The sequence below is a fragment of the Podarcis tiliguerta genome (assembly GCF_965153285.1).
Source record: "Podarcis tiliguerta genome assembly, chromosome: 10".
In the NCBI taxonomy this organism is placed as follows: Eukaryota; Metazoa; Chordata; class Lepidosauria; order Squamata; family Lacertidae; genus Podarcis; species Podarcis tiliguerta.
Genome location: NC_139543.1, coordinates 71,976,750 through 71,988,791, shown reverse-complemented (window position 1 = coordinate 71,988,791; position 12,042 = coordinate 71,976,750). Strand labels below are relative to the sequence as shown.

The following is a 12,042-nucleotide window of genomic DNA, read 5'->3' as shown; positions in this document are numbered from 1 at the left end:
TTTAAAATACAGGTTAAAATATAATTTAAAATGCAGCCTCATTTTAATAGTACAGTGGTACCTCAGGTTAAGTACTTAATTCGGTCCGTTCTTAACCTGAAACTGTTCTTAACCTGAAGCACTACTTTAGCTAATGGGGCCTCCTGCTGCCGCCGCACTGCCGGAGCACGATTTCTGTTCTCATCCTGAAGCAAAGTTCTTAACCTGAAGCAGTATTTCTGGGTTAGTAGAGTCTGTAACCTGAAGTGTATGTAACCTAAAGTGTAACCCGAGGTACCACTGTAGCCCATAGATCAAAACCATAAGGGGAGGGAAACATAAGGGTCAGACCGAGTCCAAACCAAAGGCCAGGCGGAACAGCTCTGTCTTGCAGGCCCTGCAGAAAGATGTCAAGTCCCGCAGGGCCCTAGTCTCTTGTGGCAGAGCGTTCCACCAAGTCGGGGACTCTTCTGCGTGAGTGTCTGAAGGCCCTGCTCCTTACTGCCACCTACCATCTGGCCCGGGGCGGGGCCTGAAGCCTCACAAGGACTGCTGCTGCGCTCTGCTGCCCAGGAGGATTCTCCTGTGTGGGTGTCTGAGGGCCCTGCTCCTTCCTGCCACTCACCATCTGGCCCGGGGCGGGGCCTGAAGCCTCACAGGGACTGCTGCTGCGCTCTGCTGCCCAGGAGGATTCTCCTGTGTGAGTGTCTGAGGGCCCTGCTCCTTCCTGCCAATTACCACCTGGCCCAGGGTGGGGCCTGAAGCCTCATAAGGACTGCTGCGCTCGGCTGCCCAGGAGGATTCTCCTGTGTGGGTGTCTGAGGGCCCTGCTCCTTCCTGCCACTCACCATCTGGCCCGGGGCGGGGCCTGAAGCCTCACAAGGACTGCTGCTGCGCTCGGCTGCCCAGGAGGACTCTCCTGTGTGGGTGTCTGAGGGTCCTGCTCCTTCCTGCCACTTACCATCTGGCCTGGGGCGGGGCCTGACAGGCCTCACAGGGACGGCTGCTGTCACTGCTGCTGCGGCCCAGGGGGTTCCGGAGTGGCGCAGAGCTTTTTAAAAATGTTTTAAATTTTTCCTTGTCCTTTTTATTTTTATTTTTTTGTATATGCGGGGACGTGGATGGGGGTGGGATGGATGTTTAGTTGGGAATTTATTTGTTTGTTTTTAACGGATTTGTAATTTTTATAGTTTTTTATTTGTATTGTTTTTGTTTTTTGGGGTCTTTTGTTTTTGTTTTTATTGTTTTAAGGTCTTATTTTGTTCTTAAGGGGAGGGGTCAGGGCTGCCGGGGAGTGGGTCCCAGCCAACAAAATGGCTGGGGCATGTTCCACAGAGGGGGATGCGCTGGGACAACCGATCTCAGTGATCACGGGTAGGAGGAGGAGTTACGCTAAGACCAGACCTTGTCATTACAGAGGAGGCAGGTTTAGTCGTTGTCTGAGGACTATCCCTGCCTCCGGGTCTGGTCCTGACCGGACGGATACTAGAATCAGCAAGGGATACCCACATGACCTGAAGGTGCTGCTGTGCAATGCCAGGTCAATGATTCATAAAACCACTGCAATCCATGACTTGATCATGGATGGAGGATTTGACCTGGCATGTGTAACAGAGACTTGGTTGGATGAAGCAGATGGGCCAGTTCTTGCCGCTGCTTGTCCACCAGGTTTCTCTTACGCACAGCAACCCAGGCCTTGTGGGCGGGGAGGGGGGGTTGCAGTGATTTTTAGGAAGTCATTAGTTTGCACCAGGCGTCCTATTGGGAAGACGCAGTTTTCTGAGTGCATGTTCTGGAAGTTGGGCAATAGGGGCAGTACAGGATTCCTTCTGGTGTACCGACCTCCCCGCTGCACCAAGGATTCCCTGCCCGAGCTGCTTCAGGTCGTGGCGGATGTCCTCCTGGAGACACCTAGTTTGGTTGTCCTAGGGGATTTTAATATCCATGCCGACACGACCTTACAAGGGGCCGCTCGGGACTTCGTGGAAAGCATGGCCTCCATGGGGCTGTCCCTGAATAAGTTTGGCCCAACCCATAGCCGCGGACATGCCTTGGACCTGGTGTTTACCTCAATGGATGTTGGTGATCTGACACTAAGTAAAAGCGAAACAAAAGAAGTGCCATGGTCAGACCACTTCCTGGTGCAACTTGACTTCTCCGCGACCCTTCCCCTCTGCAGGGAGGTGGGACCGATTCGGATGGTCCGCCCCCGCCACTTAATGGATCCAAATGGTTTCCAGAGAGTGGTAGGGGATGCTTTATCCCATGTTGATGGCCTTTCAGCTGATTCCCTGGTGGCCCGCTGGAATGTGGAGTTAACCAGGGCTATTGACTGTTTGGCTCCGAAGCGCCCTCTCCGATTGCATGGAGCCCGGACAGCCCCGTGGTTTTCCACGGATCTGAGGGCAATGAAACAATCGTTGAGACGGCTAGAGCGCCGGTGGCGGAGGACCCATTCTGAAGCTGACCGGACACAGGTTAGAGCTCAATGTCGAGCCTACCAAGTGGCAGTAGCGACGGCGAAGAAGACTTTCTTCACCGCCTCTATTGCATCTGCAGAAAACAGCAGCAGGAGACTTTTTCAGGTGGTCCGCAATCTAGTGGAACCATCTGCTACATCGGGGCCCAGTACGGGCCACATGATCTCCTGCAATGATTTTGCAAAGTTTTTTGCAGATAAAGTCGCTCAGATTCGGGAAGAGGTCGATGCCACCGTGGGAGCAGGGCCGGGGCGGGAGAGTGCTAGAGTCCTGTCTAGTCAAATTGCGTGGGATCAATTCCAATCTGTTACCTCCGAGGATGTGGACAGGCTGCTTGGACGAGTGAAACCAACCACCTGTCTCCTGGATCCTTGCCCATCCTGGCTTATAAAAGCTAGCTGGGAAGGGCTGGGCGATGGGCTTCGTGGGGTAGTGAATGCTTCCCTCCGTGAGGGAGTCTTCCCAGACCCGCTGAAAGAGGCGGTTATTAAACCGCTTCTTAAAAAACCATCTTTAGATGCGGGCACGATGGCCAACTATCGCCCAGTCTCAAATCTTCCATTCTTGGGCAAGGTGATTGAGCGAGTGGTGGCTGAACAACTCCAGGCACGCCTGGAAGAAGCGGACCATTTGGATCCCTTCCAGTCGGGATTCAGGCCTCATCACGGGACTGAAACTGCCTTGGTCGCACTGGTTGATGATCTCCGGCGGGCTAGGGACAAGGGTGAGAGCTGTTTCCTAGTTCTGCTGGATCTCTCAGCGGCGTTTGATACCATCGACCATAACATCCTTCTGGACCGTCTTGAGGGGCTGGGAGCTGGGGGTACTGTCATACAGTGGTTCCGCTCCTTCCTCCTGGGCCGTGTTCAGAAAGTTGTGGTGGGGGATGAGTGTTCAGACCCCTGGGCTCTCACTTGTGGGGTGCCTCAGGGTTCTGTCCTCTCCCCCATGCTTTTTAACATCTATATGCAGCCGCTGGGAGAGATCATCAGGAGGTTTGGGCTGGGTGTTCATCAGTATGCAGATGATACCCAGCTCTACCTCTCTTTCAAATCAGAACCAGTGAAGGCGGTGACGGTCCTGTGTGAGTGTCTGGAGGCGGTTGGAGGATGGATGGCGGCAAACAGATTGAGATTGAATCCTGACAAGACAGAAGTACTGTTTCTGGGGGACAGGAGGCGGGCAGGTGTGGAGGATTCCCTGGTCCTGAATGGGGTAACTGTGCCCCTGAAGGACCAGGTGCGCAGCCTGGGAGTCATTTTGGACTCACAGCTGTCCATGGAGGCACAGGTTAAATCCGTGTCCAGGGCAGCTGTGTACCAGCTCCATCTGGTACGTAGGCTGAGACCCTATCTGCCCGCGGACTGCCTTGCCAGAGTGGTGCATGCTCTGGTTATCTCCCGCTTGGACTACTGCAATGCGCTCTACGTGGGGCTACCTTTGAAGGTGACCCGGAAACTACAACTAATCCAGAATGCAGCGGCCAGACTGGTGACTGGGAGCAGCCGCCGAGACCATATAACACCGGTCTTGAAAGACCTACATTGGCTCCCAGTACGTTTCCGAGCACAATTCAAAGTGTTGGTGCTGACCTTTAAAGCCCTAAACGGCCTCGGTCCAGTATACCTGAAGGAGCGTCTCCACCCCCATCGCTCTACCCGGACACTGAGGTCCAACACCGAGAGCCTTCTGGCGGTTCCCTCACTGCGAGAAGCCAAGTTACAGGGAACCAGGCAGAGGGCTTTCTCGGTAGTGGCGCCCTCCCTGTGGAACGCCCTCCCACCAGATGTCAAAGAGAACAACAACTACCAGACTTTTAGAAGACATCTGAAGGCAGCCCTGTTTAGGGAAGCTTTTAATGTTTGATGTATCACAGTATTTTAATATTCTTTTGGAAGCCGCCCAGAGTGGCTGGGGAAACCCAGCCAGATGGGCGGGGTATAAATAATAAATTATTATTATTATTATTATTATTATTATTATTATTATTATTATTATTATTACTGAAAAGGCCCTGGCCCTAGTTGAGACCAATCTAACCACCTTGCGACTTGGGACCTCCAAAGTGTTGTCATTTGTGGACCTTAAGGTCCTCCGCGGGGCATACCAGGAGAGGCGGTCCCGTAGGCACGTGGGTCCTAGACCTAGATATCAATGACTTCCCTTCTTCTCTTTCCATGGTTCATGTTACATATCACAAATCCCTGCATATTTTACAAAAACTATACCCATTAATTTTCCATTATTACATCCATCAAAGATTATTTACACTGTTGAATTTTTCTTAATGATGCCAGCGTTTTCAGCTGTACACAATTATTTTCCATATATCAAGTCAACATTTTCCAATCTTCCTTAAACGTGTGTTCTTGTTTTATTCTATATGTGAGTCTGCAAGCTGTGCATATTCCGTCAACTTAAGTTGCCATTCTTCTTTGGCTGGGACCTCGCTCGTTTTCCATTTTTGGGCTAACCAAACACGGGCTGCAGTAGAAGCATACATAAATAACCTTTTTTGACACCTGGGAATTTCCGTCTGAATTATCCTCCTTCCTTGGAGGTTTTTAGCAGAGTTTGGATGGCCATCTGTCATGGATGCTTGAGCTGAGATTCCTACATTGCAGGGGGTTGGACTAGATGACCCTCAGGGTACCCTTCCCACGCTACACTTCTATGGTCAACAGAGTTCAAAGACACAGATCCCAGCTTGGAGAAAACACTAGAGGAAGATGTGCAGCAAGGCCAGTGAAAGGAGAGTCCCAAGGGCCGCTTATAGCTTCCTGGAGGGCCACGTTTTGTCTGTGGACCTGAGGCTCCACACCTCTGCCCTGAACGTACCCTAGTGAATGAGTTGCGCTACCCTGGCAAGTGCCTCTCCGGACTCAAAGATCCTGTTCTAACCTGCCTCTGTCCCCTTGCGAGTCACTCCGGGACTTTGAAGTGCCTTTGTGGAGCGTTTACATTTTGCACCCTTTGGTTCCCCCCCTGCTTTTTCGGCGCACAATGAGACAATCGAAGGAGAGGGAGAGGGAAGGGTGACCTTTAAAAGCCACCCGGGAGGAATGAGCGTCACCAGAAAACGAGCGACGGAGAGGAGCCTGTCAAGTTATCAAGAATAACAAGGAGCTGCTCATTTGCCTGTGATGGGAACAGCCAGCAGCAAAGTCTCCCCTCTCTCGTAGAACCCTTGCACCCCACACCAGCAGAAGCGCACCCCACAGCAGGCTCCCGCACCTCCGTATTTAAGGAAAGGGCACCATGTGGGGCTAGGGACGGATCCTGCAGCACAGAGTGCCTCTGGGTGGCACCGGCGGCCAATTCCCTTGGGAATTGTTGAGAACGAAGAGCCTTTCCCCTGAACTGGCCACCATTCCAGTCCAGACATTTCCTGTCTCGAAATGTCAAGCTGGAATCTTGATGGGTTGAAACTTGGTTTAGGCAGAAAACGTTTTCTCCAACAGCCCCCCCTCTTTTCTCAAATGCAAACCAGATTCTGGCTTCTGTATATGGCAAGTCTAGTTCACTGTCCATTTACAAAGGCCTCCTACACAACCAGACGAAGCTTCGAAGGGGCAGAGAGAGAGTGAGAGGTTTTCAAAAGAAGTGTCTTTCATCTGGCAGACGTGTGGGTGCTCTTCGGGCTCCCCACTTCAGCAAACAGAAGCCCTTTTCAGCTCCTCTCCACTACTGCACCAGCCTGGGTCTCTGCCAATACACTCAGAGGCTGAACTGCCAGAAACATTTATTTGGGCAGCTCCAGAAAGGTGGCAATGAGGAAAGGGTGGAAGGTTTCCTAAGACTGATCTGCCTTCAAAGCGAGGTGATGTTGCAGAGGAAGGCAACAGCTGCCAAACACCACTTTTTCCACTGTCCAAAAGCTGTAGGACAGCGCTGTGCAGATCACACACTGCCGAGAGTCTTGGCGCTTGCTTTTTTAAGTTTCTAGCCCTCCATGAAATCTCAGAAGAGAGTGTCTGAACCTGGTTTCCAGCTGCTCGGGGATTTCAGAAACCTGTTGCTCCATTGCAAGTGCCAGGAGTTGAACCCACAGGTGTACACAAAACCGGTAAGCCACCACGCTCACAGACATGCTTCATAGTGTTACAGAAATTACGGAGGGGGGGGGTACATCTTTAAAGATGTTAATGTTGCAAATATTATGCATAAACGTATCCTTTCGACTTGACAGCTCAGGCAAGTTACCTAGCTTTCAAAATCATATAAAATCAACTCCTTTGCCAGTTTCCTTCATTCCACCGCCAATTTGCTTCATTGGCCAAGGACTTGGAAACCGCTTGGTCCCTGCCATAATCCCTCAAGAAGGTACTCATAGGTATCAATCACTGGGCAAAAGCTCTCCTCTGGATTTGCCCAGGGGCCAGACTATGCAAACCAAAGTTCTATTGTTCTTTTGCAGTAGGTGCTTAGAATGTACTTCCCAATACATATCCTGTATCCGCCTGTTGCCCCAACACATTCCTCCGATGTGAATCATGTATAACCCTCCCCTTTCCTGATATAGCAATGATGTAGTGATGATGCTCAATGAACTGTATGCTGGGAAAAGAGAAACTTTTAAAAGTCCTTGTCACCCCATCCTCGGGGTTCAATTCCTCTTTGAACCTGTTGCGCAATAAACTTTGGTCTACAGCTATTTTCTCCGGTTGGCTGGACTCCTTCCTTTATTCTGCAGGGACCCGCGGGCTCTGCCCGACGGGCTGGGTGGCTGAGCAGCCTCGCACCTAGATTATTCCGTAACAATAGCAATGTCGTAACAATGCGTTGCAAAAGAAAAAGTCGGAAGAGCAGCCAGCAGCTGAAACCAGAGCCGACCTAGGAGGCTTGTGCGAAAGAACTAAGCTGTTCCTCTGACAAGGAACCCGGAAGATCTTTTCTGGCCTGTGTTGGAGAAAGAAAGCAGAACCTGCCTGCTCATTGAGGCTCTTTGGAAAGAAGGCCACGGATGCAAATGGTTTTCAGAGTTGTTTTTTTGTTGGGATGGGAATAGCAGAAGAGGGGTTGGTGGCGGCTAGCTAGGATCACCCGAAGGAAAGCTTCCTTAATAATAATAATAATAATAATAATAATAATAATAATAATAATAATATTTTATGTATACCCCGCCCTTCCCGGTTCAGAAAACTGGGCTCAGGGTGGCTAACAACAAATTTAAAACACTTAATGGGTGCAACAAAAAAAGCATAAAATACAGTATAAGATGTGAATAACAATAAATTCAGAATTCAAAAATCAATTTAGGGGGGAAATCCATTCAATAAACATTAGATGATCACCAGGGCTAGCTGGCTAAATTAGTCCTATTTGGGCCAGCAAGGAGACCAAGGGAGAATTAGTTGTGGGGTCTCAGAGTGGGTGATCTTTATAAAAGGGGAGGGGGAGGAAAGGAAGGGGAATAAAAGATCAGGCTAAGTTCAAATTGAAAGCCAGGCGGAATAGCTCTGTCTTACAGGCCCGGCGGAAGGAGGTTAAATCCTGCAGGGCCCTGGTCTCATGGGACAGAGCATTCCACCAGGTTGGAGCCATAAGAGACGGTGTATCAGGAAGCACAAGCTACTGGAGACCTTAAAAAGGATTGGGTTTGGCCATCATATACAGCTTTGGCCCTATAGATCTGAAGGAGCATCTCCACCCCCATCGTCCAGCCTGGACACAGAGGTCCAGCTCCAAGGATCTTCTGGTAGCCCCCTCATTGCAAGAAGTGAGGTTGCAGGGAACCAGGCAGAGGGCCCCCGCCCCATGGAACGCCCTCCCATTAGATGTCAAGGAGATGAGTAACTATATAACCTTTAGAAGACGTCTGAAGGCAGCCCTGTCTTCGGAAGCTTTTGAACATTTGATTCTTTTATTATGCTTTTATATACCATACTTTTCCGTGTATAAGACGACCTTTTTTTATTTTAAAAGTATGTTAAAAACTGGGGGTCGTATTATACACGGATAGTGCATAGGAGAGATGTGTGATTGGTTGCTGCTGCGAGCCAGAGATTGTCAGTGGGTATTTGGCATGTTATTGGTGGCTGTGGCAATAGCTGGTGTTGATTTGCTGTCGCTGCGGCACTAGGGCGGGCGATTGGCAGCTTCTGCCGGCGCGGGGACAGACGATAGCAGGCTTTTGCGATGCGTGCGAGTGGCAGTTTATGTCAGGCGGGTGAGTGATTTTCGACAGTTCCCCCGGAAAAAATGCTCAACAACTCAGGACCATCTCCCTCTTATATACAGGGGCGTATTATACACAGAAAAATACGGTGTGTTGCAAGCCTTCCAGAGCGGCAATGCAGTCAGATGGGTGGGATACAAATAGTAAAACCGTCATCACCCCCCCACTTGTGGAACTGCCCTGTGGTCAAAGTCTAGCATCCACACGAAGATAAAACACTGAGCTATGTGGACCACCTGGAAAAGTGATTCTTACATTTGAGGGGCTGCTCCTTGAGCCAGGACAACCGCCTCCTCACCATAGCTGTCAACCGTCCCTTATTTGGCGGGAAACTCCCTTATCGCAGGGCCGTGTCCCTCTGCTGTCCCTTATTGATGATGTCCCTTAAATTTCCCGGGTTTCAAAGGAAGCAGCTCCTCTCCCTCCCTCCCTGCCGGCCAGGGAGGAGGGAGGCTCCAACAGTGTTGCTTGGGTGCCCAGCCAGCCCCCCTCCAGCCTCCTCTCACCAGCCTCGGCCCCCAGGAGCCCCTCCCCGCCGGGACTGGCGGGAGCCTCGGGCCCTTCCGCCGCCATCCTCCTCGCGGCTGCCGAACTGAGCGTCTCTGCCTGGGGCCTCCCCTCTGCCCATTGCCGCCGCTCCCACTAGGCTGTACTGCGGCTGTGCCGCCGTAGGACCCGGGTGAGATGGGCAGCCTGGCACGGCCTATGAATTGCTGAGGAGCCTTGAGAGGAGAGCGAGGGCAACCATAGAGAAAGCAGTTCAGAGAGAGGAGGAGGCGGAGGCGCGGGTAGGTGTTCCAAGGGCTACAAGGGAAGGACCGCAAGCGCTTCTCCCATAGATTTGTAGTGATAGACTAGCATAGATGGTCTGATCTGTGGGTTTACTTCGGGCGCTATTTCCCCCCCCCCCCCTTCCTCCCACCCCACCTGATGGAATTGAGAGCTGCAGATGGAGCACGAGAGAAAAGATACAGAACTGCAGCAGCATCTTCGTAGCTTGGACTTCGTTTTGCGCGAAAAGTGGTTGCTGCTTGTAGTTATTTAATTGCAGTGTTTCATCAGCTGGTGTATTGAGCAGCAACCTCTGGAAACGAAGGGCTTAAAACTGGCGCAGCTCTCCCAAATTAACTGGTCCCTTTTCACTTCGTATTTCAGCTGGTTGACTAAAATCCCTTATTTTGGCTGCTAATCCCTTATTTTCGAGGCTGCTGGCCCCTTATTTTCAAATCTGTGAATTGACAGCTATGCTCCTCACCCCACCCTGGGCAACGTCCTGGGGTCCCTTATGCTGCCTTCTCTGAGCAAAGAACCAGGCAGGTTTCTGCAAGTGAGCTCTTCCTCCTCCTCCTCCTCCTCAGGTGCGTGGAGCGACGGGGGACCTTACCTTGCCTCGAGTCGTACTGTCTCATCTGCACCTCCTCAACACATTCTGCCGGGAACCAGCCCGTCCGCCCCTTCACGGTTCCTTCCCAAAAGCCTCCTTCTCCGATGCTGAGCACTGTGGGAAAGAGAGGAAGAGAGGTCAAGGAGCGCCCTGGAAAAGAGCAGAAAGGAGCCACCAAACCACAGGCCCCCCAGTTGCACCCATGTGCCCCAAAACAGAGATGGATCCAGAATAACAAGTCATCCCTGGAAGCTTCACTTGGATTCAGCGGTGTCCATTCTATCTGGCTGCCTTTTCTCCCTGGACTTTGCAGCCATGACTCTCCCTCCTGGGCCCTGGTTCCCCAAAACTCCTTTCCTAGGGCCCCGGGCAAGACTGGCTAGTTTGCTTCACCTCTGTCATTATGCAGTGTTGCCATGTGTCCTCTTTTTCCAGGACACGTCCTCTTTTTCAGGGGTAAAATTTCTGTCCTGGTAGATTTCTTTTTTAAAAAAATAAATCTTCAAAAAGTACACAATTATATATGCATTAAACATTGTGAGACATAAATAAAAGAGAGAAAAAGAAACAGAGAAACAGAACCCGTGTAGAATGGAAAATAAAGGGGGGGACACCCAAAACTATACCGTATTTTTCGACCCATAGGGCGCACCGGCCCATAGGGCGCACCTAGTTTTTTGGGGGGGAAATAAAGGAAAAAAAATTATTTCCCCCCAGGCGCAGGGCTGGGGTGAGGGAAGCCTGAGCTTCCCCTGACCCCAGCCCCCAGAACAGGCAGCTCTCCACAAGCCGTGGGAGAGCTGCACAGCTTCCCACAGTCCTCCCACAGCTTGCAGAGAGCTGCGCAAAGCCCGAAGCCTGGGGGGTGCTGCGCTCTCCCGCGGCTTGCGGATAGCTTCTTGAAGCCTGGAGAGTGAGAGGGGTCGGTGAGCAGCGACCCCTCTTGCTCTCCAGGCTTCAGCGAAAGCCTGCATTCGCCCCATAGGATGCACACACCCTTCATTTTTGGAGGGGAAAAAGTGCATCCTATAGGGCAAAAAAATACGGTACTTTACAAGGTTGTATTGGACTTCACCAGATCTTAACCTATTACGGTATCTGTAAGAATGGATTCCAAATATCATTGAATTTGTCCATGGCGAGTCTGCGTTTACAGTATATGCAAGTTGTTCATATGTTGCGAGTCTGCATAAGTCTTCAATCCAATTGTAGAAGGGAGCCACATTTTTTTAATGCAGATTTTTTTAATTTGCCAAAATGTCTCTGGCTATACTTTTCTGGATGAGAAATAGCCATAACTGGTGGCTGAAGAGTTGCTTTCCTCTTCTCTTATCCTACCCCCCTTGTGTAAATAATGTATATAAGGCAGACATTCTGGGGGAACTTCCATTCCTCCTCACCACTATGAGCTGAACAAAGAGCATGAAATCCACTCTTGACTCCGAGTATATTTCAAATAGCAATATTGGAGATTCTAACCCCACTCCGAGATCCGGCTAGCCCCTGCGCTTACTGTTTTTCTGGCTGCCCACTCTGAAAACAGGATACTGGACTAGATGGGCCATTGGTCGGACCCTGCAGCCTCATCTTCTGTTTCACCGACCGGTTAAAACTTTCCCATTCCAGCAAACGACCCACCTCCAGAGCCAGTTCCCATTATTAACGCCGTTGGTTCTCTTACGGGAATGCCATCTTTTTTTCGTGGTAAGAAGCCCCCCCCGCCCGCCCCTGAGCGATGCAAATGCCTTGAAGGGGCAAAGCCTCAAGTTTCCTAAATAAAAGTGAGGAGCCGTGACTAGAGGGGTGAGAAAGGCCATTCACAAAGTCTCAGGCCCCATGCACTACAAACATGGGTCTTGGGCTGAAGACCCTGGGCTCAGCTGAAAGTTGACAGGGCTTGAGGGGGTGGGGGTGGACCAGGGGTTGTGCTCCACACAAGGCATTTTCCTATATTATGACTGCTTCTCAGAAAGGCAGCTGCCTGGGGCCCCTATATATCTATGCACATATTTATAATCCAA

General features: G+C 50.9%; 1 protein-coding gene across 10 annotated transcripts in view; it reads right to left on the bottom strand.

Moving 5' to 3' along the window:
• The window catches only part of SHANK3 (SH3 and multiple ankyrin repeat domains 3), a 434,403-nt gene that overhangs the window by 131,529 nt on the left and 290,832 nt on the right, over positions 1 to 12,042 (bottom strand). For all 10 annotated transcript variants that reach the window (XR_014502588.1, XR_014502589.1, XM_083401725.1 and 7 more), the window contains one exon: positions 10,022 to 10,135. Coding sequence is in view for 8 of the 10 variants with exons in the window: in XM_083401725.1 (XP_083257851.1) it covers positions 10,022 to 10,135 (114 nt within the window). In the remaining 2 variants the exon portion in view is untranslated. The remainder of the gene's footprint in view (positions 1 to 10,021; positions 10,136 to 12,042) is intronic.